Source organism: Symphodus melops (assembly GCF_947650265.1).
Source record: "Symphodus melops genome assembly, chromosome: 8".
NCBI classification, from domain to species: Eukaryota; Metazoa; Chordata; class Actinopteri; order Labriformes; family Labridae; genus Symphodus; species Symphodus melops.
Window position 1 is genome coordinate 18,162,562 of NC_136698.1, and position 26,985 is coordinate 18,189,546.

A 26,985-nucleotide genomic window follows, 5' to 3' on the forward strand; every position below is an offset into this window, starting at 1 on the left:
ATATGACAGTTGAAATTACAACAAACTTTTCTCTAACAGAGTATTTGACCTGACACTGGACTTTACACCTCTGCAGGAGCTCACCTATTTATCGCCCTGCACCTCCCACTGACTGACGTTGCTATTTTTAGATGACCTGAACCCTCCTGAAGCTGCTTTCTGAGGTGAGTCTGCTGTAAGCAAACAGAAGTTTATCTGATGTCAATCAATCAATCAATCAAGTTGAAGGAAGTCTATCCGTCTGTCTTTTTTTTTTACAAAGATGTGTTGCCTCATTTTGTGTCATTGGGTGATTGAATTAATTCGCATGAATTATGAAGAAGTAATCGAATGAATGTTTATTCTGGGTCAGTTGGCTAAAGTAATTTTAAAAAATCATAAAATGAAGCACAGTCATATTCTAATAAAACGTGATCTTGCAGCATGTAAATAATGTATAATAATAATGTATTATTGTTGCACATTGATATTGTAATAGTACTATAATAATGTAGCACAGTTATATTGTAATAATATAATAATGTATCACCGATTAAATGTCATAGTTATGTGAAACTATGAGGCTGGCAGGGTTAACCCAGGTAAATGATTGTCAGGTCAGAATCTAACCTACTTAAACAAAGTGTGGGAAGATCTGTCCCGCTCTGATACAAAGTCATGTGACCCAAATAGTCAACTAGTTTCATGGAATAGAATTGGGGGAGTGGGGTCTGATTTTACATGTTTTACGATTTTAATATGTTTTACCATGACACATCACAGTCTCTGGTACAAAGAATGAAAAAAATCTGCATCCATTTCATGTTCAACGGGTGTAATGATCTGAATTTAACAGGAAGACCGAAGCACATTTTAGAGATCGAGATTAATCATTTACAGCAGCTCCACTTAATGTTGTATAGTGATGCTGTCAGACTGCACTTCACTTCCTCCTGTCACACACAGTTCACCTGTTCTACACCTGCCATGCACTAGCACAGAGCCATGTACAGGTGAGTCTTCTTTATGTCTAAGTGTGTCTGCTTTATGTCTAAGTGAGTCTGCTTCATGTCTAAGGGAGTCTGCTTTATGTCTAAGTGAGTCTGCTTCATGTCTAAGGGAGTCTGCTTCATGTCTAAGTGAGTCTGCTTCATGTCTAAGGGAGTCTGCTTCATGTCTAAGTGAGTCTGCTTTTGGTTCCAGGTGAGTTTCAGCTGAATTGTTACTATGACAACAGAACATGTGCCTTCTGGCACTTGTTGCAAGTTGTGTGTCTCCAGCTGTTATGTTGTGTTTATAATGTGTTCATATTTTTTGCCATGCTGTCACATTGCAGACAGGACTGTACACACTCTGATAGTCCTGCAGGTCATCTGTGGTCATCCAGACCTGCGTTGTGCACACCTGAGCAGCCAGCATCATGTTGCAGCTGCCAACAGGTAAGGCAGTAAACATCATAATGAGTGTGGTGATGTTTATTACTTTAATGTGGGTCAGTCTGGTTCTTAGATATGAAAATAATCTGTTCCCCTGAAGATTGGCACACCTGGACCTTAAACACCTGCTGTGTTCTTTAACCAAATAAATCAATCCTAAACCATTCAGAAAACAATATTTTAAAGTTTCTGGACTTTTCTCTGTTCCTGTTTTCACCTCTCAGAGGTATAAGTGTCTTCTTTGTCACCTATTCAGGACTCGACTCAGTCGTGTCCAGTCTGCCTACAGACTGCCAGCTTCCCTATCCAGACCAACTGTGGTCACCTGTTCTGTGGTACGAGTTGAGACACACTAACACTGAAACAGTTTCGAAAAATCAATACTTGTATTCATTTATTAATAATCTTGATCAATATTTGATCAAACGGATGACTAATGTGTAATTGTTCAGCTCCCTGTCTGATGGCGTACTGGAGACATGGCTCCTGGTTGGACGCGGTCAGCTGCCCTCTGTGCAGACAGAAGGTATCGCTGACATATTTCAGCACTATGCTCTCACTCTGGGTGTGAAAAACTGTTTTTGATTGTTTTGATTTAACTTATTGTGTTCTGATTTTGCAGGTCACCGTGTTGTGTCATCTATTCAGTGACAGTCGATCAGACCGTCAGTCAAAGGAAGTTCTTGTGGAAATAACAGAATACAACAAACGTTATTCTGGAGCTCAAAGGAGGGTTAGTATCAACACTGAGGCTCTACAAGAACACATTTTTTTTATAAAGACAGTCTGTATCCTTCAGACAGGAATCCAAACTTTAATTCTTAATAACATCAAAACAAAGTGTTTTTATAAAGAAGGTTATAGCCTTGGAGAGAGTTAGAGCCCCGGAAAGCTGACCCTTTGTGAAAGTAATTTGTAATGGTTACTGAGGGATTTTTTGTGCTAGCCATGAGGACATAAAGGTCTCCTTCCACTGAATCACCTGATAGCACAACAAAGGGAAAGTTTTCATAAATCACTCTTCCTCTGTCAATATAATGAATAAACTTCAACTTGTTACCAGTTAAAATGTGACTTCAGTGCTGCAGCTGAGCTTCAATAAAAAAAAGTAATATTTAAACTGAATAAATTGAATTGAGTAACTAAATATTGATTTCACATTTCCATGCATCACTTTAAGTTTGTTTCCTCGCTCACTAACCCTCCTCTACAGGTAACAGACTACCTGTGCGATGCACCCCTACTCCTGCATGTACTGGTTCGGGGCCTGAGCACTATGGGAGGACTAGTCTGGCTGTTTTTGTTAAGAGTGGTCCTCTGCTGCATGCGTACGCTGGTGTCTTTCTCCTCCGGTCCCCTGGACGCCCCCTCCTCACTCACAGCCCCTCTGGAGACAAACTCCTCCATCTGCGGACTGCTGGGGGTCCTGGACGACCTGGTGGTGGTCATCCTGCTCCTGATCTGCGTTATCAACATCAATCAGCAGATGGCACCAGACACAGAAGGACAGTCATCCAACAGGAGCTCAGTGCGACTGACCTCAGAATAAGGAAGAACCAGAAACCTGCTGATGTTGGGATTAATGTCTAATACATAGTCAATCTAATGTCAATAGTTTAATGGGTTTATTCAGATGAATCGTTTGATATCATGTTTTTAGAATAAGTCCCATTTAATTTTGAGAACATTGATTCATTTTGTAGTGTAATGTAATGTTATTTCAATTCTTTGTATCCTTTGTTTTTTGGTAAACATATTTATTTACTTTTGTGTCGTTTATTTATCATCAATTCATAAAGTATGTTTTCTATGATTTATTTATATGACAATAAAACTACATACAGAACAACAATAATACTACACAAGTACTACTACTATACTACACAGAGCACTAAAATAATACTACATACACCGATAAGTAGAAGAACATAGTGACAGTTTAGTTCTATGACATCAGTAGACAAACACACAAACTCTCAGGTTTAGTTTCTGCACCAGGCAGCGGCGTTCTCGAACATGCGTAGCCATGGCGATGGTGTGAGGGACGCTTTGAGGCCTCTTGGGGCCCAGGGCCACTGCCAGCTCAGGGTGCAGCGCTCTGGGTGCGGCATCATGGCCAGGTGTCTGCCGTCCTGGGAGCAGAGCCCGGCCACGCCCCCCGGGGAGCCATTAGGGTTCAGAGGATATTCCTCAGTGGGCAGACCCTGGTCATCAAGGTAACGGAGGGGGGCAAGGCCAGTTGACATAATCCGATCCTGAGCCTGAGAGTCCCTGAACTGCATCAGACCTGTGAGAACACGTTAGTGTAAATTAATGAGATTATTCTTTGATTTACCCTTTTACCAAGAGAGTTTACACTAGTCAGGTGTAATTCTGGTGGACTCACCTTCTCCGTGTGCAACCCAGACTCCCAGAGCGGCACCTTGCATGCCTCTGAGCCAGACTGACTGGGACTCCTGGATCCCGACACTCACGAAGCGGGACTCAAACCTTCCAGACTGATTATGTGTCAGAACAACATCAGCGCCTGAGGACCAATAGAAAAAAAAAAAAAAAGAAGACAATTAAACACCAGCTGCCCTAGTTGTCTTTTTCACATTGGTACTGCTGCTCTTACTCTCACCTGCTCCTTCCTCTTTCTCACCCACCCAGCCCAAAAGGGCGAGCAGCTGGCAGCCATTGCACACGCCCAAACTCAGAGTGTCGTCACGACGACGGAAACCTTCAAACTCTGCCTTTGCCTTGGAGTTAAAAGCAACAGACGCCGCCCAACCTTATGAAGATAAAGAGTGACAGTTATAATCATTAATTAGAATATCAGCGTGTGTGTGTGTGTGTGTGTGTGTGTGTGTGTGTGTGTGCGCGTCTACCTTTCGCTGACCCCAGCACATCCGCGTAGCTGAATCCTCCAACAAACACTACTGCCTTAAAAGGGTCCAAAGTCACAGAACCAGAACAAACATCCTGCATGGTGACATCCCACACCTACAGGAAACACACACACATCTTTAGGCTATGCCCCTGATGTACTCTCTGAGGTGAATTCTCTGAGAATATCCTGCTGCATTCTCAAATCAGTTCACTCTGACTTAAAGCGGAAGAAATACCAGGGTGCAGGCAGGACGAACTGAGTGAAGAGTTTTATGCAAGACAGAAAGCCATAATTGTTCATTTTCCCTGCATTTTATTTGTCATTAATTTTGTATGTGCCGCTGCAGGTCTATAAGTTGAAGCTTACGGTGCAATTGGAAAAGGACGAGTCAATTTTAATTGTATTTTGATCTTCTCAGTAAGACAAAAATCTTCTGTCTCTCACTGAATTTATTTTCTAAGACACCACTTCCCACTTCCCATTCATCACTATGTCACCATGCCCCCTGATGGGGAGAAACTCTGCAGGAGGTACAGAGCGCCTCAGGCGGGGTGAAGGTGTGAGGAACATGAACATTTGTGTAGGTCATTCCAGATTTGTTTGTTCAGCACCTCATTAGCCTCTATGAAAGTTTTTTTCTCTGATGGGCCCACTGCGCCAAAAGAACTGTAGCATTGCTTAATATTTAAATTATGTAATCTGAAACTTGATTAGGTGTTTGACAAAACTTCTGGTCAACTTCAGGTTATGAATAAAACAGAGTTTTTGCCCATAAAAAAAAAAAGAAACCACCAAAAATAAAATAAAAAACACAAAATTATAATAAGCATAATTATACAAGAACCTGGAAGCCAGCCATGTGCAGAGACACAGACATCTCTCTGTCTCCATTGCTTCCTTCCTCTCTGATCACGGCAACACGAGGAAGAACAACTGCAAAGTACAGACAAATGATTAAAAAAAGAAAAATCTCAAATTTATTCTGAATTAAAATTTTGAATGGCTGGAACTGTCACTGTCAGATCAAAATAACTAATAATTATTTTGTTTGTTAAGGTGGGTTCCTGTGTGGGACTTTGAGATTTACTCTTCTTAAAAAAATAATCTGCCCCTCAGAAAATAAATCTGTGTTGGCTCTCACTCGGCTCCCTGATGCTGGGTGTTTCTGAAGGGCCAAAGGTCAGTTTGAAGAAGGGCTCTGTCCTCTTGGCTAGCCCCGCCTCTTCCTGTCTCACACACTTCTCATTGGCCTGAAGACACTCCAGCTGGAAACTGGTCTCCTCCCACAATCCTCGGAGTTCAGGTAGAGACGCTCTCAGTACCTCTTGTCCGTCCACACAGACTCTGACCTATAGCAGCAGAGCAACACATCACAGTCGACATCACCACCACATCCAAGGACACTCGAGATTCACCTTCAGGTGCACGGCTCACCTTAGCGTCCGGCCCAAAGCCAACGGTTCTGCCGACGCGATGACACTGAAGACCACTATCAGTGAATCTCTGACACACGGTCTGAACGTTATGATGAGAAACCTCGAGGACCAATCCAAGCTCCTCGCTGAACAGCAGCTCCATCACTGCGCACAAACACGTGTAAACAAATAGACAGACACACACACGTACACACCGAGGGATTACTGCAGGTGTATTTTAAAGAAACCTTCGGCTCCGTCTGACATCAGTTCCACGTCGATCCCTCGGTTTCCTGCAAACGCCATCTCCAGCAGACAGGAAATGAGTCCTCCATCGCTGATGTCGTGTCCAGCGCTCAGAAGACGTTCTGAAAGACGAGGAAACTTCGATAAATACACGATCGATAATGTCCATGAAAACACAGCAAAGTAATCATCCAACCAGCGGAGTCTCTATAGCTGAAAAGAAGCATCATCCGATACAATACAATTGATTATTACTATGTATAGTTAATATGTTTTCTTCATACTATGCATTATTTGTACTAGTTTTCTGTTTTTATTAGAACAGAATCTTGATTTTAAAAACTCAGGGGAGGACAGAGCTTCCTCATAACTATAGCAGCCTATACACGACTGCCCACATGGACGGGGAGGGAGAGAGGGCTGCTGTGCAGCTGGCTGATCACTCTGAGCTGCTTGAACAGATTTTATAATTTTGGATCTTATAGTGATCATATAAAGTTCAACAAACCGTGGACAGTTTGTACACAGCTGAAAGTAGAGACTGACCCTGTATCAGTGACTGTGTGGTGGTAAAACAGGAAGTCAACAGTTCTGGCTGATCAAGATCAGGACAGACATCCCCAAGCTGACCAAAGACCTGAGCCAGAGCAGAACCTCCCAACCGTGTTAGACCGGGACTAAGTGGGACCCACAGCAGCACGCCTAGAACACAGAGGCACAAGAGATGAGACGTGACAAGCGACATGTAACACGAGAGAGACAGAAGACAGGAAAATGAGAAAAAAATGTTCCCTCAAAAATGTTCAGTGTGTAATTTTCTGATCCTCTGTGTGTGTGGGGTGTGTGTGGTGTGTGTGTGGGGTGTGTGTGTGTGCGTGTAACACCTTGTCCATCCGGGTCCTCGAGGTCAGGTGTGACCGTAGCTGTGATGTCAGGACAAACAGCATAAGCTGAAATAACAAGAGCACCTGAAGAAGAGAGAGAGAGATTGAAAAAATGTGTATATGTCTGTCTGTCTACCCATCTCTCTCACAGACTGTTTCTTTACCTGGAGCTTTGACTGTCTCACTGCCAACGCGGGCTGCCATACTCAGAGAGTCTTTCCCACCATCGATGGCAACGCCCAGCTGACTCATGACCTCACACATGGCTTTACAGGCGTCCCAAAGGCATGCTCCCTCACCTGCCAGCTTAGCCGCCCACATCCAGTTCCCGCTACACTTCACATCCTAAAAACACACAAACGTGACTCTTACAGCTGGACTTCTTGAAAAACTGTAAACCTACAAGGAGAGATCATCAGACTCCATACTTCTCTGAGGAAACTGCTCAAAGCCTGACAGAGACATCATGAAGGTGGTTTATCAATAATAAACAGATAAAAGCAAAAGAGGAGAACAAAAGGAGGGTTATATTATAGTTATGATTATATTCATAACTAACTGAATGTAAAACCTCAGTGAAGCGACAGACAGCATGTGTTCCTGCATGGCTTCCTTCTGTGTCGTAACAAATGAAACTATACAATCCCAGATGTTTTTATAATGAATAAAAACAACACTTCAGAGCCAATTTGAAGCCGCAACTCTAAACACAACCTGTTACTAACCAGAATGTGAGCTAAGAGTCAGTTACCATGGTGACCTATTCAAGTTACAGCAAGTTAGAGTTGATCATGTAGATATGAAACTCAAGAGCGATATAAGATCAAGCCGTGTATCTTTTGATTAACAAAGAGTAGAAACAGTCTATAAATAACCCGTCTGGTGTAAGATGGAAAACCTCAACATTTAATATATTAGAATAAAATTAAAACATTACATTGATTGGCTGATTATGTTGCAGATTGATTGGTCAAGCTGACGATTGGTTGATTGATCAAGTTTCTTATTTGCTGAATGATCTTATTGTTGATTGACTGACTGATCCCATTGCCTATTGGTTGATTGAATTAGGTGTTTGGTTGATGACAGACATGTTTCAGGTGCCTGGATTAGAAGTGGCCGATTCTTACCTTCAGAGCTGTGACTCTGGCAAAGACCAGATTGGTCAAAGCCTCGCCCACGGACATGCGAGCCCCTGCAGCGGGACACAGCAGTCCTTTGATTGGTTGCTCCCCAATGGCAGTTGCTGCCCCCTTAAGGCTGAAAGGTGAAAGAGCAACCACAGCGACATCTGCCAACGGGGTGTGAAGAGGGCCTACACACTGTTGCTGGGCAACCAGCCCCGTCACAGACCGGTCCACCTGGAACGGAGGACAGAGATAGTCACAGAGGGTCTACACAGGGGGGCTACAAGGTCTTCAGGCTTACTGGTCATAAACACACTTTGTTGGTCAGGTAACGTTTGGACGCCACAGCGGGCAGGCGGAGGACTCGCTCCAGAGCGTCTTTGACAGTCAGACCAGCAGGAAGTACAAGTGGCTTGAGGACGGGGGTTGAACGCTGCAACTTAAACCGTTTCTGAGGCATCTTTCCCAAAACCCAGTCAAGCTGCAGGTCTACGGGACAGCGCCCCCTGTCTGCTGCATCATCACTGCACCTCTCATCATCCACCAGCACGATCTGAGGGACAAAAATAAAGAGTTTGGTTGTGTTTTTGTACGACCATGTTTTTGATAATCACAACTTCGGTTGATAATTATTTATCATCATCATCTCTGACTAATTTATTTATTCTTTATTTATTGTCAGAATTTATTATTTCAGTTATTTATGATTTACAATTATTTATAATCAACTATTTTTTAATTATTATTTATTTATAAATGATCTAAATATTTATTAATTTTATCTAAAGCTGTTAAACAAGATCTTTTTTAAATTAATAATTGCTGAATTTTCATAAATATTTTCCATTTAAATATTTTTTGCTGTAAAACTGAAATTTGAAAGTTTTTGGTATAGTTTTTTGGTACAGTCTGAAGATAAGTGCTCTTTACTTCCTGTGTGTTTTACAACTTTAACTTAACCACAGAAACAGGAACTTAGAACACTTGATATCAGATGGTTGGTATTATTTTTGACTTGTCCACTGATCCACCTGAGAGTTTTCATGTGAAACGAGACATTCAAATGTGGTGAATGGACTTCAGCTTGTTTAGCACTTTTCTAGTTTTCTGTCGACTCAAAGCACTTTTACACTGCTGGTCACACCTACAGATCTACACCCATTCACACATTGATGGCAGAGGTTGAAGTAACTAATCCCATTTATACACATTCAAAAACAAACGAAGTCGCCAAATCATTTGAATATTGTGTAGTGTATTGCCAAAGGACACACTGGACATGTGGCTGCAGGAGCTGGGGATCAAACCCCTAACCTTCTGGTTGAGAGACGACTGATTCTACCTACTGAGCGACAGCCGCTCGTGCTGCTCTGCCTTTTTTTCCATCACTGCAAATAAAGGAGGACACTAAATATGCTGCACCGAAAGAGTCGAAGATGATGTAGGTGAATAAAATCAAATCAAATGCAATTCAAAAAAGCAACATTCATGTAAGACCCTAATCAGATCCTGATTAATGTGTCTGACAGCCCTGGTTTATTTTGACCGTGAACACAGTGACTGTACAGACTGGAACTAATGTTGAGTCTGTTTCAAAGTAATGCATCTGCTTTTAAGATCGCTTAGTGAGTCACAGACAATCAAGATCTACCTTTCCATCTCCGGTGATGTTTCCTACAAAGTCGACGGGACACTTCTCTCTCTGACAGACGCGCTCCAGATAGCATCGATCCGATGGGCGAAGCAAAAGAGCGTTGGTCTCCTGATACTCTGCCCCCCACAGCTCCAGCACGCTCAGTGTGGGGTCTCCTTTCTGCAAACAGAGAAGAAGAAAACAGAGAGAAAAATAGAGATGACAAAAACAGGGAGAGATTAACAAATACAAGGAGAGAGAAATATAAACAGAGTGATCAATCTATGCTAATTAAGCAAAAGAAAAAGGATACACATCTACACGCGTGTGTATTTTTTCCGTGGGAAAAAATTGTTTCATAAAATGCAAAAAAAAAAAAAGGAGTCTGTTCAATTTTTCATAGAGGACAAGTTGAGACAGATTCTCACTTTCTCCTGCACTGTTACAAATATACAGATTTAAAGCAGCAATATACAACACTTTTTCACCAATCATATATGACGTTTAAAACTCAAGCACAACAGCTTTGAGTGGAGAGAGCGTTGACCCTCTGTGGTCCGCACAGCGGTCCTCTCACCTAAAGAGGTGAGCAGTACTAGCTGCTAAATATATTAACTGTTGTCATACATTAAAGACAAACAATCTATGCACTTCATGTTTCTCAATAATTACACCTGTAAAAGGATTTATACTCATTGTTACACATGTTGTTATGCCTGTAAAGTTCATTTGAATTTGACAAACATTAACACAGAGAGAGAGATAAATAGAAAGAGAGTGACGAAGGCTAAAAGAGAGGGAAACAGCTGAATGTAAGTTCATTTTCAAACCTTGAATCTGCTGCAGTAAATCACAGCGCCGGCAGGCTCACTGAGCTCCTTTAGCACGTTACCTAATCAGAATTAAATGTAAATATATCAATATCCATATTTAATGTAGATAAGTTAAAATCTGAACTGATCATCTGAGTTGTTCATGAAGCCTCAGGAGCGCTGTCTTACCGTTTCCGCCCGCCCCCTGGTCATGGATGCTGCAGATCGGGTTCCCGCCTCTCCTTTCGAGACATGCCCTGAGAGCACGATTCATCTTCTGCTCCATCTCTGCGTCTCCTCTCTGCACCGCCCCCAGGTCTCTGTCGCTTGAGTTGTCTCCTTGGACCTGTACAACCAAGAGGAGTTAAGTACAGCGTCCTGTGAACTGCATGTGGTCAAAGACAGATTTGCAACACACCTGCACAGAGGACGCCGCCCCTCCCCCAACGCCAATCCTGTACACTGGCCCTCCGATCTTCACCACCTCCATTCCTGATGGAGTAGAGGAGCAGAGAGTCATCTATCTGTGTGGAGATATAGCACCTGCTTCTTTAGGTGAAACAAACACATTTGTTTAAACTTTACCAATCTCTGCGGCCTCCTTCTTGACATGAGCGTCTTCAATGGAACCGAGACCGCCACTGAACATGATCGGTTTGATCCACTCTCGCCGCTCCCCGTTAGGTAACCGCATACCAAAAGAACGAGCAAATCCTAAAAGAAGGGATCAATACTAGATCAATGAATCAGTTCAAGAAAACAGATAACTGATTGTTTATTTTAGACGTAAAGAGAAGACGTAGGAATTTTATTGTGAGCGAACGACACGTTTCGCACGTAGCTTCCTCAGTGCTGAGCCAACCTGAGGAAGCTACAAGGAAACACGCCCTCTCAAAAGACAAAACAAAAAAACATTATTTTCAGTTTTCCAGGGATTATTAATTTGTTTGTTCTTAATTTTCAACAGTTTGTCTGTAATCGACAATAGTTTTAAATTTCTGCAATTCCAGCCTGTCTAAAAAAGCCTAACTGTGACATTAACCTGTTTTAGAATAAAAAGATCAGTAAAACCAACGTGTTAAATAATGTTTGTCTGTCAGTTGAATGTCCATCTTCCCCATATCTTAGCTATCAAGTGAATAAAATGTTAAAATAGTTGTTTGAAGTCCCCCGAGGACAAATTACGCTTTTTTTAATTGAATTGAAATAGTTCTTAGTCTAAAGTGAATAAGGTTAAATTTAAATTATAAATCACTTTTTCTAATGACTAAGATAAAGAAGCATGCTGGCCATCCTATAAATCCTGGATAAATTTATTTTAAATACATTGTTTTGATCATTTTAAATTTTGGGTTCCTACCTGACAGAACGGGTTCTCCAAACTTGTTGCCGTAGTCTGAGGCTCCATTACTAGCCTCGATGGCTACCTGCAGGGGCGAAGCAAAGCTGGAGGGGTAGTCCCATCCGTCCCCCTCTGACTCCCAGGGGAGGACATAACCTGCAGAGACCACATGGACGAGACCGCACACACGACTTACAGACGACTGTTAACTTCCACACACAGGACTTGTATCAGAGAACTCATTAAGAACCCCAGACGACTTGTTATGCATCTCTGTCACCTCAGGGGAGGCATCACATCGGCTCACCTGGGATGTGCAGGTTTCCAAAGCAGTATCCCGCTGTTCCAGCGATGACGTGTCCCCCCCTTCCTGCACTCTGCACGTCTCTGATACGACCTCCTGTCCCTGTGGTCGCTCCGCTGAACGGGGCCACACCTGCAGGTCAGGGACAGGTGAGGGCCGTTTACAAAACAACACAATGTCTGTCTGTGTGTGTGTGTGTGTGTGTGTGTGTGTGTGTGTGTGTGTGTGTGTGTGTGTGTGTGTGTGTGTGTGTGTGTGTGTGTGTGTGTGTGTGTGTGTGTGTGTGTGTGTGTGTGTGTGTGTGTGTGTGTGTGTGTGTGTGTGTGTGTGTGTGTGTGTGTGTGTGTGTGTGTGTGTGTGTGTGTGTCTCTGTGTGTGTTAATCCTGACCTGTTGGGAAGTTGTGCGTCTCTGCAGTGAAGATGACGTGTCTCTGTGTTGTCCGAGTCTCATACGCACTCGCTTGAGACGGATCCTCAGGATAAACAAACTCCAGCTCCACTCCGCGGATACCGCTAAACAAACCAACATTACACACAAATTGAACACATAATTCACAACACACACACACACAATAAATTACATTAGGGGTGACCTAAAATCGTCAAATCTTTGACAATTTTGTCAGAGGCTCTGGATGGTCAGGTCGACTGCCAGTCTCACAGCCTACAAAGACAATTCAATTCAAGCTTAATGGGTGATGTTCAATGTGTAATTTGAAATTGATTTTCTAGTTTTCTCCAAATGATTAATGATCCATAGCCTGTCTTGCTATAAATATCACTTTATTCATACTTTTAATGTAGTTCTAAAACCCCTCCAACTTTGAATCAATCTCCCATGTATGAGCATGAAGAAAGCCCCCTGAATAACGATAGAAGCAACATATCCATGTTTTTAGAATTTCATTGGATAGTAGAAACGTCAGTCATCGGCATAGTCGCATGAAATTGGCTGTCAGAACAGCTGACCACTTACTGACAAACTAAATTTGAAGCAATCTGTGGCTCTTTATGGATTTAATGTGTTTGGATTAATCTTTCTCTGGAATTAGACCGTGGGGTATCACTTTTATTGAATCTGATGATGAGGAAAGTTTAATAAGTCACCATAATGGTAAGAACACATAAATATTTGTTTGTTTGTTGGTGGTCTGACAGATTTAGTTTGCAGTTTGTGTGTTGGTTGAATCCACAAACACAAGCTGTCAGTGTTTATATCGTTATAAGGTCACCTTGATGCAGACTTGAGAGGACAAAGAATGGATCAAGTCATATCATAGAATACATTTTTATTCCAAGTCTTGAACACAAATCGTTTAATGACGTGGTTAACGCTCACAGAATCACAAAAAAAAGTTGACAATCAGTTGACAAATCACTTGACTATTCAAGTCTTTAGTTGGGGACAGGCTTACATTATACGCACTCACGCACACTGTATATCACACACACGCGAGTGTACCTGCTGTTGTCGCTGAACTTGATGACGTTGTTGTCGTTGCTGTGTCGTTGTGTCTCCATGATGAGGCTAAACAGCGTATCCTGCTGCTCCTTGCCATCGACCTCCATCACACCTCTGAAGAACCAGTGACGACTGTGCTCACTGTAACACACATGAGCAACTTGACTTTACACACACCTGAGCCATACGACACACACACACACACCTGAGAAACATGACATCACAGACCTGTTGGACTGGGCGAGGTCGAAGCACTCTACACTTGTTGGGTTTCTCTGAATCTTCTGGAACATCGAGGTGTAGAAGTCCAGATCCCATTGGTCAAAGGCCAAACCTAAACACACAACATACACAACAAACTCAATACACAAACACTTAATTTCAAACAAAACACTTGGTGCTAGGGGTGCAAATGAGTACTCAATTAAATGAGTACAGTTACAAACATTTTTTTTTAGAAGTAGTCGTTTTGTAGCCCACATTTTATCATAATTAATAACATGTGATGTTAAAAAAACCCATTACGCTTGTTGGATTTTGTGTTCTAAAATAAATCATATTACTCAGTACTGAAAGTCGGAACTTAAATCAGTCCTAATGGACAAAAGGTGCATAGTTAACGAGAAGGAAAGATGGTTAAACACACACACGTGCCTGTGTGAGATAATCAGTAGCATCACTCCTCTCCTGTGATTTTAATCAAGTCAAATCATGCACCATGTGACATCATGTGACATCTTGTGACATCATTACCTTAGCAGCAGTGAGCGCAAAGGCAGCTGAAGGAAGAAGAACAGAAGATAAAGATGAAGAGGAGGAAAAGAGGGGGAGAAGAAGAGAGGAAGAGAAAAAGAAAAGGGGAGGGAGAAGAGGATGAGAAGAAAAGGGAAAGAGGAAAAGAAATGGAGAGGAAAAGGTTAACATGAAGAACCATTGGAACAGTTAAAGACGAAGAGAAGTTAAACACAAACTGAACTCTCACCAAGCTCGTTGTTTGCTGCCTCCAGCGCCGCTCGGCCCCGCCCCATGATATCCACCTCAAACACCTGCTGAGGTTTGGTTTCCACGGCAAAGGAGGTTATGGGATGTTTGTAGATACATTCAGTCATGTTGTCATAGAGACACTCAGTCAGCTTCTTCAAGTCTTCATCGCTCAAACTTGAGCCGTCCCTCGTCTGCGCGCGCACACACACACACACACACACACACACACAGAGCAATCAGAACAGGGTTTATATTTCCGTGTGTATGTGCGTGTCTGTTTGTGTGCGTCTACCTTGATGAGAAATCTGCGGGACAGCTCAACTCTTGTGATGCAAGTGAGGCCGACGCTGTGGCAGATGGAAACGGTGTTTGTGGACCAGGCAGTCGAGAAGTTCAACCTAGATAAAAAAAAAACCCAGTTCATCTTCTTCTTATGTTCTTCTCTTCTTTTAATCTGTCACTCAAACATCAGAGATCCAGAATTATTATTATCCAAACTGCTTCTTTATACTCTGGTCATACTTTTTTTTTACAATGATAGTATGGAAATCAATAAGTTTGATCTGATCATGATGCAGGTGATCAATCACATTACCTGGGCCCAATCTCTACCAGAGTCCCCCCCTCCTGCTCTGTCAGGTTTGGTTCCTCTGACAGCGGCTCGGCTTGCAGGGGACGCCGCAACAACCAAAGCAGGACCAGCTTCTGTTCAGAACTCAGAACCTCACAGCCTGATGATCAATACGGTCAAAAACAGATCAATATCAACAATAACAGACAACTTTAGTGCACATGCTCACTCGAGTTGACCCACTCACCGGTCAGCTCTACATTGTAGCACAGCTCAGAGATGATTGACAGCTGGGGGTGGAGCTTATCTGCCCTCTGTAAGCCCCGCCCTTTCACTGCTTCAGGACTGTAGAACCTGACGACAGCCATGACTAACAGACAAACGGATCAATATGATTATTCATAGAACCTCATCAGGACCAGCTTTTTACTGATCAGTTGAGACACAAACCTCGAAACTGATCGACAACCAATCAGAAGCCGTCTGATCTCTAATCAATAATCGGATCAGTACATAGGAGATTGTCGTATTTCATGTCTATTAAATCTTTTATTTTGAATGGTCAATGGCAGCATACTGATTGATCAATGAAGATTCAATCAAGTGTTTCAGTGTTTAGCCAGCTCTGCATCGGTCTTGAAACAAACTATTTTTCAAAAGCATCTACAATATTAATCCTAGTTTTACCACATTTCTGGTTGTTGTGCGTTTTAGACTGGGTAGAATAATTGATATCTGAACCAGTGCTGCCCACCAATGCCACACCTGTTGGTTTGCAGCAGTGGGTGTGGACTGTAGCTGTTTCCGTTCTACGTTCGTGAAGCTTTTTTACGGCCCTCATGGGCGCTGTCATCTTGGAATTTTGCAACCAGAGTCTGCGCAGTAGGGTCCGGCGGGAGGAGCCCTGGCAACACGCCCCGCCCACTTTGCGTACCGCTCTGATAGTTTACGCAGCCCAGCTACGCCAAGAACTTAAGAATCTTTACGGAGAGAAATTCATCTACCGACCATAAACGTGAGTACAAAACCACCATATATTTCAAGTCAAATATCTAAACGTAGTTCATTCAGAAACTAAGAAAATCACACTTTTTATATTAATTATTGAATTTAAACGTTTTTTCGTGTCCTGTATGTCTTGTATATTGTTACTGGATGCCTTGAATTTCCCTCAGGATCTATCTATCTATCTATCTATCTATCTATCTATCTATCTATCTATCTTCTTTAACTGTGTGGGTTATTAAACCTTTTATTTTTGGCAAAAAACGAACTAAAACTATTTTAAGCTAAGTTAGCAACATAAGCTGTGTACAGATCGAACATATGCTGGTGAAAATATGTTATATGATTGAAAGTAGTGATGCACATAGTACTAAAGTTATATCTGCTGTCAGTAGTTACTTCAGTTCTATGTACATTTACAGAGTCTATGTGTTTCTGTGCATAACTGTGGAGTTGGTAAATTAATCTGTTTCATTAAGGTTTCTGCTTGTATGGACCTTTTCTCTGGTTCTTTTCCTTGTCTAACATGTTTATCTCATTGTTTTTTTATTATCCTCATTTTAGACACAAGGAAGAAGAAAGATGGCTGATACAGATACCCCTGCCAGCTCACCTGATGGTCTCCCTTACTTTGTTCTCCTCTCGGTGAACACCTTTGGACTGTGGAAGGAAGAGAGCATGCAAACTCCTCACAGAGAGACTCCTGTCAGACAGGGATTCAAACCAGTAACCTCCTCACTTTTATAACTGAACCATCATTCACACTATGTGTTATAAATCAAATAAAGTATTTATTGATTTAAACCTTTTCTCTCCTGTTTTAAGCTGTAAAAACACAGAATGTCTCATGTTCGTGTAGGGCAATGACAGAAGTCACAGCTGGGAAACAAACAGCTTTAAAAGTACATCAACACTCGAGTGCTGAACATTTAATGCAGGTTAGTGTTAAAGACAGCATGCACATAAAGACAGTAGAGTGGTATGATACAGACACGACTGAGAGGGCAATTACATTATTATATTTTATTCAATCACATGAAATGTAACACAAGTCTTGTAACTTTAACAAATACAGATTGTGCTTAAAAACATAGTGTGGTATTTTAAGCTACTTTCTTTCACTTGATTGTTCAGTTAGATGGAGGTGGTATTTAAGGTTTTTGTGGGTTATACAGGTTTGAAAGAAGCAAATGAATGCACAGTATGTTAAAGTTAAAGCAGATTAATCTAAAAATAACAAAAACAAAATGTGGCTTATAAGAAAAACCTCTGTATTAAACAGCCTCTCTTTTCTTCCGTTCATCTTTTGAATGAATTGTCAAACATTGCTCAGGATGTGCGAGCTGCGTCCTCTGTGGCTCAGGCGCGACACTCGGCCCACTGTTTCACATCAGACCGCCGTCCAGTGTGAGATCAGACCAAACGCCCTGGAAAGAGAAGCAGTGGTCAGGTCCTCCAATCCTCCGAGGACGAGCTGGAAGAGAGAGAGAGAGAGCACATGAGAAAAAGGAAATCCTCAGTTTAATGTATAATATGTTGGTGAAAACAGGGAAATACCTATTAAAAGACATAAAATCTTCATTAATGATTATATATGCAAAATAAGAAACATTAATATATAATTTTGTGAGAAACGTGATCTTTATGCCTTCTTTTATTGAGCCTGTCTGTCTCCTCCTAACCACCATAACAAGCAGCCTGTTTTGTAGTCTGTGTCAGGTTTTGTCAAGTTATAACACCATTTATTAATAAGCGTCATTAAATGTACAACATGATCAACATGTGATTATTGGATTGGTAGTGTGTGTGTAAGCTCATGCTGAATATTTGGCATTTTTAAGCAGCGTGATGCTTGGTTAATATTATATTACACCACCGCTGATTGTTTGTGTTCATGTTTCTGTCAGTCTCTTAAATCAGACAGAAGTTAAATCAGAGCTTACTTTAGTTTTATCCTGATATCTACAGAAATATTCTACCTCATTATACAATATTATAAATATCAGCCTGCATGGTGACATGTTAATCTCTGTATAACACACTCTTTACACAGACTGTAAACATGTACACTTACTTTTTTAAAAACCTTACCAGACCGATTTATTATTTACTGAAACATAACTGTTCAGTCAATGAACGGCATCTATGAGCTGATTTTAATTACCATGTTTTTTATTTTAAATACAATTCCACTCACAAAAACGATATAACAATATCAAGAAACATATCATGTCAGTTATTAGGTTTGCTCATATTAATGTAAAATAAAAAGATAAATCATACCTGATAAGTAAACTAGCTTAGCCTGCTATTATGTTAGCTCGCTCGATAGCGCTTTAAGCAATGACAGATAAATAAAACTTTATTACTTACTGTAAAAACTGCAAAGCTCCCTTAGAGTCCACAGGTCCGTGACATTAGTTTACTGCAGAAAAAACAGCTTTCACCAGCTCAAAAAAGACGAAATAACTGAACAGAAAAGCTCCATGTCGTTCCGGCTTCACTTCACGACGTAACTACTTATTTACCAAGAGCGCTACGCAAGATCCGCGGCTGTCAATCATCGCCATGTGTGACGTCAAATCCCGTTTTTTAACCTCAAATAACTTATTTAAAACAAACTTCACAGAAAAATGAGCACTTGAACACCATGTAGGGTGATAATATCTAATGATCACAGCAGAGTTTAGGTCTGGAAAAAAATTATGTGACGAGTATTTTAACTTAACAGTTTGACCCAAGTCCCGTCTGTTATCATTGAGGAGGCGGGGTTTATGACCTATACTGCAGCCAGTCAGTAGGGGGCGATCTAAAAAAAAAAGCTTCACTTCACAGGGGACCTTGTCCCGTCCATTATTTTTACAGTCTATGGTTTGCAGTGATACCTGGTGTGTCATATCTGGCAAACCGAGAAGCATCCAAAACAGCCAATGTGGGTGACTTAAAACAGCCTCCCCTCAAAACAAATGTACAATTTTGGACCAGAACAAAACTGTAAATATGGACATACCAGCTGTTGCATTCTTCTCAGAGGAGCCAGCTCTTCAACATTGCATATTGTTCCTTAGTGTGTACTGATATAAGGTCATTTTATAATTCAACCCTAGGGATGTAAATATTAATGGTGAGGCAGTTAAAAGTCGATTCAAAGGTATCAAGATTCACAGCGGTACTAAAGCGTCTGTAGATCAGAGGTTGGCTGTAACAAGCAGAAGTTATTATGGCAGCTATGAAGCCAAAGCACAATATCAAGCAGGTTTGTAGCCCTGCTCGTCCAAACGAGGGTAAGAGCAAGAGATTACAAGGTGCATTGCTGTTTTGGTGAAAAAATAAAACGAATCTTCTTTTAGCCATAATTTGTCTTCAGTCTCAGTTTGTAAAATAAATCGTGAGAGAATCATATCGTAAAACCAGTGTCGTATCATGAGTGGAGGGAATGCTTATGTCCTTATTTAATTCAGTAGATATCTTACAAATTAAACTTCAGTTTACGCGCGCGCGCGCACTCACACACGCGCGCGCGCACACACACGCACACGCGCACACACACACACACACACACACACACACACACACACACACACACAGAAAGAGACTGCTGATAATCATCAGTTCATTGATTGTGTGCATGCTGCAGGTCACACTCTGCAGGTCAGGAGATCTCTGTTAGACCATAGATTGTATATATAAAAAAAAATGCACGGGCGCGCGCGCACACAGACACGCATAAATGCATACAGGTAAAACACCTGACCTGAAACAGCAGTAAACACTGGCTCTAACTTAGTTCCTACTGGCGGTGTCATCCCCAGTCAGCTTTATTAACATTTAAATGCTCTGTGGCTTTTAGCTATCAGAGTTAGCAGAGAGCTCTTTAGCCTCGTTAGCTTCACTTACGTTCAGTCTGCAGCTTAGGAGATCAGTCAGAGACGTTTAGGCCCGCAGCACATAAATCAGATCCTTCTTCTCCCACTGTGGGTCCGAACTGAGAGGAGGTCAGAAACTAAAGAGAAGTTTGCAAGGACCTGGACATCCACGTGGGACTACCTTCACTGTGTACGCATGCGCGAACGATCTGGTCCAGGGAGAAAGAGTGAACCGATACGGAAGCGATTGCATTCAAATAAGTAGACACATTATCTCAAATCTTATAACTACGAGATAATGAGTCTTTGGTGAATGCAATGCGCTTCCATAAACCGATTATACAAAGCAGTATGTAATATGCAGCTATGGGTTATCTCCTCTCAATGTTTCCATTTCAGACCTCTCTGGAAAATGTGAAATACTTAAATATAAATGTTTACTGAGACATTCTCCAAGTATAATTGGTTTGCCTCTGCTAGCTCAAGTCAATCAATATCTCCAACACTGATATCTCCTATCTTTTTTTGCTTGCTTTGCAGTCTTGTATAAAGATAAACGTGATTGAAAAATCAGTATATGTTTTCAATGTGAACCTGATTCGTTCCAAAACTTCTTAAATTTATATGAAATAAATCCTTACCTTTTTTTTTTGAATTATTGGGCTGCAATTGTCCAAGCTTACTTTCACTGGTAGTTTGGTAACAACAAACTCCTGCTATGGCTTCATAATGAGGACTCCTCATGTCTTTAATTCTTCACTAATGGATCAATAAATTCTGTCTCTTGGGCGTCCCCCTAATGTCACAGACATTACTTTGGATAACATCCAGCACTTGTTCTTGGTTTGCCTGTTTGGTGTTGTTGATCACTATGCTTTTGCTGACCTTGTAGCTTTCCTCAGTTTACTAGGGAGGCGAGATATTTTTTTGATGCACAAGTTATTATGAATTGACAGTGAAGATTGATTTATTAGGTCCCTTCCATTGGAAACTACCTGTGACGGAGTGACCTCTGGTACTTCCCTTCACCTACATTACACCGGTTCCCTTTGGAAGCATTTTCCTTTAGTTTTGTGTTGTTTGGTTGTAACTTTATCGTCTTTGCCTCTGCCCATGTCTACTTCATATAAATAAGTGTTGATTTGTGTTATAGAATCCAGATATATCGTGCATAGGGGTTTATATGGCCTTTGTTTTTGTGATGGTCAAAATCTTCATGTTGAAAATGCCAAAATAAACAATGTTCTCTATGCAACCGACTGAAAGATGCAAGCACATTGTGTAGCTCCGCCATGTCACGTTGCTACTCTATATTACTCTTTTAAGTGCGTTTCATTGAGTCTACTAAAGGCCAGATCAACACTACTCTATGCCCATGGGCAAAAACTTCCAAGTGCCCCTACAGATGTGCAGATTTAGGATCTGTAGGAGTTGTAGTAAATAAGAAAAGAACTTCACACAAAAGGCGTATATTTGATATATTTAATAAATTAAAGCAGAGGTACAAAAAAAACAATGTACATATCGTTACCCTTCTCCCCTCCCCCTCTTTGTGTAATTTGTGACAAACTTTGAACTCAAACAGTTCCAGGACCACCCCTCCCCATTAACACACACATGCTACATGTCTGCAGGCACCGCGGGTCAGACTGAAGGATTAGACTGAGATAAAGTGAGACACAGAGTGAGGGTGATGATGATGGTGATGATCATCATTGATCGTCTCATGTTAGAACTGAAGAGGAAGTCAATAACAGATCAATGAGTTTGTGACTGAACTCCTGATCAGTTCCGCCAATGAGTCATGGACCAATGTAGGAGTGACTGCTGTGACAAGGTGAATGGGAGAAGTTTTGGATGTGACTGTAGGTCCATTATAAGTGCACTGAACAGGTGGACACACACGCACACACGCAGGCACGCACACACACATACACACAAAAATAGACACGGGTGTATAACTGTTAATATGCACATCTTGATTAATATTTTTGCACGGTTATAGATTATTTTTCCTTCTAACACTCAGGTGCTATAAATGCTTCTGCCACATAACCCTCTCACCCCATCGGCCACTAAGGACACCGAACCCCCCCCCCCCCCCCCCCCATACACACACTTAAACACAGAGTGAGTGCTGGAGGAGAGCACACAGACACACAGAGGGTCTGATTCACTAAGAATGGATCGCAGCCACTCATAACTCCAACTATTGTTCATCATATTCTCCCTCTGTCTGCTCAACCACAAAGTCTAATTCACAAAGCATAAAGCTCTAATGATATTCAGACACAAACACACAAAGTGGTTGTGCTCCGTGCAGGTTGCTCTTGTTTTGTCTGAATGTAGAAAGAAGCTATCTGCACCTCTACTCTGCACGGAGCTGCACTCTCATGCTTGGATAGCTAAGTTGTCCACATAAAGAGGATGAGCTAGGAGGACAGGGGAGCTTCGATGAAACTAACGGCTTCATTTAAATACATCCACACATCACCGATGCACAGAGTCACTGTTTACTCTGCAGCACAGTTAAGGGATCAGTTGACCCTTTGCATTTGTTTTGTGAATTAGACGGTGTCTTTTGACTCATTTGCACAGATTTAGTTTTAAGTTTAAGCAAAAGTTGGCAATCCTTTTGTGAATCAGGCCCCGAGTCTTTGTTCACTCTGAAGGCATTTATAATAAAGAACAAGGTCACAGACATGTTTTGACATTTTCATGTTGGTCCTTTTCTTCACACCATCTGTCAATATGTGTTTACATTAAAATTATATACTTATTTAATTCTGAAATTATGTCAAGTAGCTACGTACAACACCACTACCATTTCATAAGCTATCACCAGGAAACAGCCAAGGAACCACAGACAGATTCAGGGGGCAGCATGCTGGGAGTGCTGCTCTTTGAAGAGGAGAGAGGGGAAGAAACGGGTCGACGAGGGTTTCTGTTGGTTCCAGGTGTTTTCAGTACAATCAGGTCATGTGATCTTCGCTAACAGTCTGAGGTGTGGTTCAGGTGTGTCATTACTCTGCGGCGTACTCTGTCCCGTGGAGTCCTCTGCACAGCAGTGTGAACTCCTTCACAATGTCTTTCACCCTCCTCTTGTTTACGCGCTCTCTGAGGGCAGAGCCAGAGAGAACAGGTGAGCATGTGTCGGACTGTGTGAGTGCATGACTCATTCATGTATGGCGAGCTGTGTTACCTGAGAATCTGCTGAGAGAAATACTCCTTCTGTTCCGTCGTGACGCGTGACGATGGGAAACCTGCAGGCTGCAGAGCCTCCTTCAGCCACATGGCGAGCAGCGAGAAACAGTGTTTGTTCAGACAGAACAACACCTCTGCAAACGGATCCATCAGACTCCGAGAAGCCCCGCCTCCAATGCCCTGCAACGGATGGTGACAATTAACATCAGGTACTCTGTTTAAAAAAAAATTAACCTTTAACATGAGGTACTCTGCTAAAATAAAAGGATCTTTTTTTTTTTACACTATTTTGATAGCTAGAAATGAAAAGGGTCCAGTAACACCGGCTCTAACCTCTCTCTATTTTTAAAAAGCATCTCTAATATTTACCATTGTTTTACCACGTTTCTAATAATGGGGCTAATTAGAACAATGCAGAGGCAAATTAGATTGAGGAGAATTAACTATCAGGTCCAGTTTGCTTGCCTCCGTCCATCGCTGGTACATCTGTTGGTTTGCTGTTTGCCTGACTAACCGAGGTGCAAAACGGCTGCCATAAAACCACCTACTAATCTGAGCCAGAAGTAATACTGAGGAGGACATACTGGCTGCTGAGTCGTTGACACGGAGAAGCCAGCAATTCAACATAGTATGTTTCCTTTAATAAGTATTACGAACATTATGACAATAGTGATATCCCTCACCTTATACTGCTGCAGGATGAAAGTCAACAAAAAGACACCGTTCTATGTGTCTTGGATGTGTCTGGGTTAATAGTGTCTGTTTTGGACGTGAGGGGCAAGAAATTCTTCATCATCCAAGCATTAGCTCGCTAACGTTACCTAACGAAAGTATCAGGAGCACTGTCAGCTGCCATTGTTCGGGGACAGTAAGTTTTAGTGAAAAGACTAAAATAGAAGTCTCTTCTTTTGTTCCCTCACAGCGACAGCAGACCATCTAACAGCATTAATCCAAAATCTCCTCTTCTTTGGGTTTTCTTTCAAACATTAAATTCTATAGACCCTCCTTCATTGAAAAAAAAAAAACCTGGATAAAAGCATGTAGTTGGCAGCTGAGACCAATAACTTCTCAGTAGCGTACAGCAGTCGACAACCTTTCTTTCCCGCCAAATTCACAAATCCATAAGCGTGTGACGTCACATGAAAGCTAATCTATAGCTGGCTTACGTCCAGTGGCTTCAGTTGTGAAACTTTTCAGGAGTTCTCCAGCGTGAGGTGCTTGGCAGTGGTGGCCCAGTTCAGAGTACATGGCCAATTTGGAGTCACTCCCCTCTTGTGGAGAGTTTTACTGGGGGGGGACTCTGGCCCTGGGACAGCAGACCGGCTCTTTACAATAGCAGGGCTTCTGGGGGAGCGAGCCAGTTTGCTAAGCTGTGAGATCGCAAATACAAAAAGCGGAATTGAGTTTTCTCTGCAGGATGTCTATGCCCAGCCTCAAAGAAAAAAGCCAGGTGAGAAAGTTTAGCCATCCTTCTGGGCGCCTCCCTTTGGAGGTCTGCCGGGGATGTCCATAAGAGAGGCCTGGGGCGGACCAAGAGCTCGCTGGAGGGGTTATACATCTCATCTGGACTGGGAACACTTTGGGATCCCCGAGGAGGAGCTGGAAATGTTGTTTAGAAGAGGGATGTCTGGGTAGACTTATCCTGCTGCAGCAGTGACCCAGCCCCGGAAACTTTAACATCAGCTACTTGTGTTGAAGCCATTTATCTATTCGCTCCCATTTGTCATCATTTCAATGCACTTGTCATGGTTGTTATTATGAGTGGGCATGGCTACCTGGCATCGGGGGTAAGCGATGTCATGAGAAGGTGTGGCCGGGGCCTTTAATTGGGGACAGGTGTAAGATTTGGGGAAAGAGAGTGGAAGGGCAAACAAATTTTCAACCACACCACGCCACACCACACCACTCCATAGCACACAAAGAAATGCTGTACTTTAAAAGAATAAACAAATGAGAAGGATGAAATCAGGGTGTGCGTTGTCAATCTGACCACTCTTAACAACTTGATTATAGTAACAAAAAAAACCTTTATAATGAGGAACTCAATTAAACCAGACAGGAAGAGATACAGGTGCGCTATGGTGTCTCACCTCCAGCACAGCTGTGATCAGCAGTTTCCCATCTTCCTGCACCACTCGAGCCAAGGGAGGAATATCTGAGCAGTGAGGCAACAACTCAGTCTGAAAAGACAGGCAGACAAGTCAGCATTTTTTTTTCCCCAACGATGACTGAGGACACGCGTGTGTGTGCGCGCACTTACAAAGAACAGGCACGTTGACTTGACAGTGGGAGCTTCAGGAAACTTGAGTGACAGAATTCCTAAAAGGATCAGAAAGATCAATGAGAAACATTTGCAATCTGTTCTCTGCACTGTGTGCACGTGTGTGTGTGTGTGTGTGTGTATGCGTGTGCGCGCGCACTCACCACAGTGAAAAACTGCTTTCACATCCAGACTCTCAGATAGAAACAGATCTGGTTTGCGTTTGAGTGCCTGCGAGCAGAAAGAGACATTAAACCAGAATGTTTCTGAAGACTCGAACCAGTCACTGCTGCATAACATCCTTCAAATACTGCAGTAACATATACTGCAATAACAGATATTGCACTAGCAGGTACTGCGTCAACAATACTGTAGTAAGAGTACTGGCTCAGCCTGGTAGTTGGATCTGACAGCAGTAAAGCTCTGTGGACTGATCGGCCTGCCAGTTTCTATCAAAGTAAAACAGAGACCCTCCGATGATCGGTTCAGCAAGTCTAATGAACAAATATTAAAAATCAAACTGAGGTCCAACTGAAGGTAACAATGGTTTTTCTTTTAGAAACATTACTTTTCCTTGTTTCTGGACTGGATTGAATATGCAACAGAAATGTGTAATAATAACATGTGCAGATAAAGAGAAATACAAAGAATCTTATAATAATGAACTCATTGAGGATGGAGGAGAGAGGGAGAGAGATGGAGGTCAGATCTATCCAAAGATAGAAAACAAAGGAAGAAGAATGAAGACAAAAAGATCAAACAGAAGAGCCATCAGCCAATTTGTCTCCACTGATTAATATTAATTGAATATTAATTCATTTGGGCTCTGATTGGCTCTGGGCTGGGATGACTTCAGAGGACTAAACAGTCACCTGAGACCACAACGTCACATTGTCATCATCAAATGGAGAGAATCACAGCGGCTGAAACTTGTCATCACGATGCTGCTGCCGTTTCTCCTGAGCTGTGAAAATATGATCACTTCTAATAGTGAATCAATATATATAATAATAGATAAATAGGTTTGGTTACCTTCATCACATCCTAAATCATCATTAGGCTCTCAGAGGACTGAATAAAAAAATATATTTAATCTCACTTTACTGGTAAAAAACCCACATTGGATCTTAGTTACATCTCTCAGTTTGAATCGCCGACTCTTTACTCCGTGTTTCTCTTGAACACTGACAAACAGTCCAGGCTACTTTAACTGGACTTTTTCCAGAGTGTTTCAGGACCTACAGCTCCATTGATAGCCCTTATAGTTAAGGTTATAGGCACAGGTTAAGGACAGAGGCTTGAAACAGACAGACTTTCTGTTTAGCCTGCATAAATTTACGTGACTTTGTTGCTCTTCATAAATGAATGCACGTCGTCTCTTTGAAATAAAGAAATCACAAAATCACTTTGCCCTGCTTGTAACTCCTGAGTGGGGGCCCTATACCCAAACGGGACAGATGATGTTGCAATACTTGTGACTGCATGCTAACAGCAGAAGGAACTATAGGGTAACTGCAGGCTGACAATATTTCAGAGGCTGCTGTACATCAGGTGCTAACCCACATCACAAGGATGCTTTGAA

At 41.9% G+C, this 26,985-nt stretch overlaps 3 protein-coding genes across 3 annotated transcripts in view; 1 reads left to right on the top strand and 2 right to left on the bottom strand.

Annotated features, from left to right (window-relative positions):
• Window positions 1-118: 118 nt before the first annotated feature.
• On the top strand, window positions 119-3,105 carry LOC306828409 (E3 ubiquitin-protein ligase RNF170). Its single transcript, XM_079350875.1, has 7 exons — window positions 119-164; window positions 946-992; window positions 1,316-1,418; window positions 1,672-1,750; window positions 1,868-1,941; window positions 2,038-2,148; window positions 2,629-3,105. The coding sequence occupies exons 2-7, from the start codon at window positions 985-987 to the stop codon at window positions 2,962-2,964; spliced, it is 711 nt and encodes a 236-aa protein (XP_079207001.1). The 5' UTR covers window positions 119-164; window positions 946-984; the 3' UTR covers window positions 2,965-3,105.
• A 109-nt stretch (window positions 3,106-3,214) lies between these two features.
• pfas (phosphoribosylformylglycinamidine synthase) lies at window positions 3,215-20,174 on the bottom strand. Its single transcript, XM_079350873.1, has 28 exons — window positions 19,971-20,174; window positions 15,316-15,438; window positions 15,093-15,228; window positions 14,790-14,895; window positions 14,496-14,688; window positions 13,742-13,847; window positions 13,514-13,654; window positions 12,440-12,564; window positions 12,054-12,182; window positions 11,765-11,902; window positions 10,990-11,118; window positions 10,823-10,896; window positions 10,594-10,750; window positions 10,423-10,484; window positions 9,611-9,772; window positions 8,276-8,512; window positions 7,963-8,193; window positions 6,997-7,177; window positions 6,833-6,916; window positions 6,495-6,650; window positions 5,951-6,070; window positions 5,722-5,867; window positions 5,429-5,636; window positions 5,132-5,220; window positions 4,286-4,400; window positions 4,039-4,188; window positions 3,802-3,942; window positions 3,215-3,702 (listed from the first exon to the last, which is right to left on the bottom strand). The coding sequence occupies exons 2-28, from the start codon at window positions 15,434-15,436 to the stop codon at window positions 3,398-3,400; spliced, it is 3,942 nt and encodes a 1,313-aa protein (XP_079206999.1). The 5' UTR covers window positions 15,437-15,438; window positions 19,971-20,174; the 3' UTR covers window positions 3,215-3,397.
• A 1,233-nt stretch (window positions 20,175-21,407) lies between these two features.
• The window catches only part of LOC306828774 (importin-13-like), a 16,939-nt gene continuing 11,361 nt past the window's right edge, over window positions 21,408-26,985 (bottom strand). Inside the window, exons 16-20 of the mRNA XM_079351408.1 lie at window positions 25,568-25,689; window positions 25,404-25,462; window positions 25,234-25,323; window positions 23,142-23,323; window positions 21,408-23,056 (exon numbers count right to left, since the gene is read on the bottom strand). Of these exons, the coding sequence (XP_079207534.1) occupies window positions 22,963-23,056; window positions 23,142-23,323; window positions 25,234-25,323; window positions 25,404-25,462; window positions 25,568-25,689 (547 nt within the window). The 3' untranslated portion in view covers window positions 21,408-22,962. The remainder of the gene's footprint in view (window positions 23,057-23,141; window positions 23,324-25,233; window positions 25,324-25,403; window positions 25,463-25,567; window positions 25,690-26,985) is intronic.

What these genes read in the sequence shown, in the direction of transcription:
- LOC306828409 (XM_079350875.1), top strand. An exon ending in CTGTGGTCACCTGTTCTGTG is followed by an intron (nt 1,751 to 1,867) that starts GTACGAGTTGAG and finishes GTAATTGTTCAG; the next exon opens with CTCCCTGTCTGATGGCGTAC. An exon ending in GCCCTCTGTGCAGACAGAAG is followed by an intron (nt 1,942 to 2,037) that starts GTATCGCTGACA and finishes CTGATTTTGCAG; the next exon opens with GTCACCGTGTTGTGTCATCT.
- pfas (XM_079350873.1), bottom strand. Translation starts at nt 15,436, where the DNA reads ATGGCTGTCGTCAGGTTCTACAGTCCTGAAGCAGTGAAAGGGCGGGGC. An exon ending in TGGAAACCTGCACATCCCAG is followed by an intron (nt 11,903 to 12,053) that starts GTGAGCCGATGT and finishes TGGTCTCTGCAG; the next exon opens with GTTATGTCCTCCCCTGGGAG. An exon ending in CTGGGTTGCACACGGAGAAG is followed by an intron (nt 3,703 to 3,801) that starts GTGAGTCCACCA and finishes GTGTTCTCACAG; the next exon opens with GTCTGATGCAGTTCAGGGAC.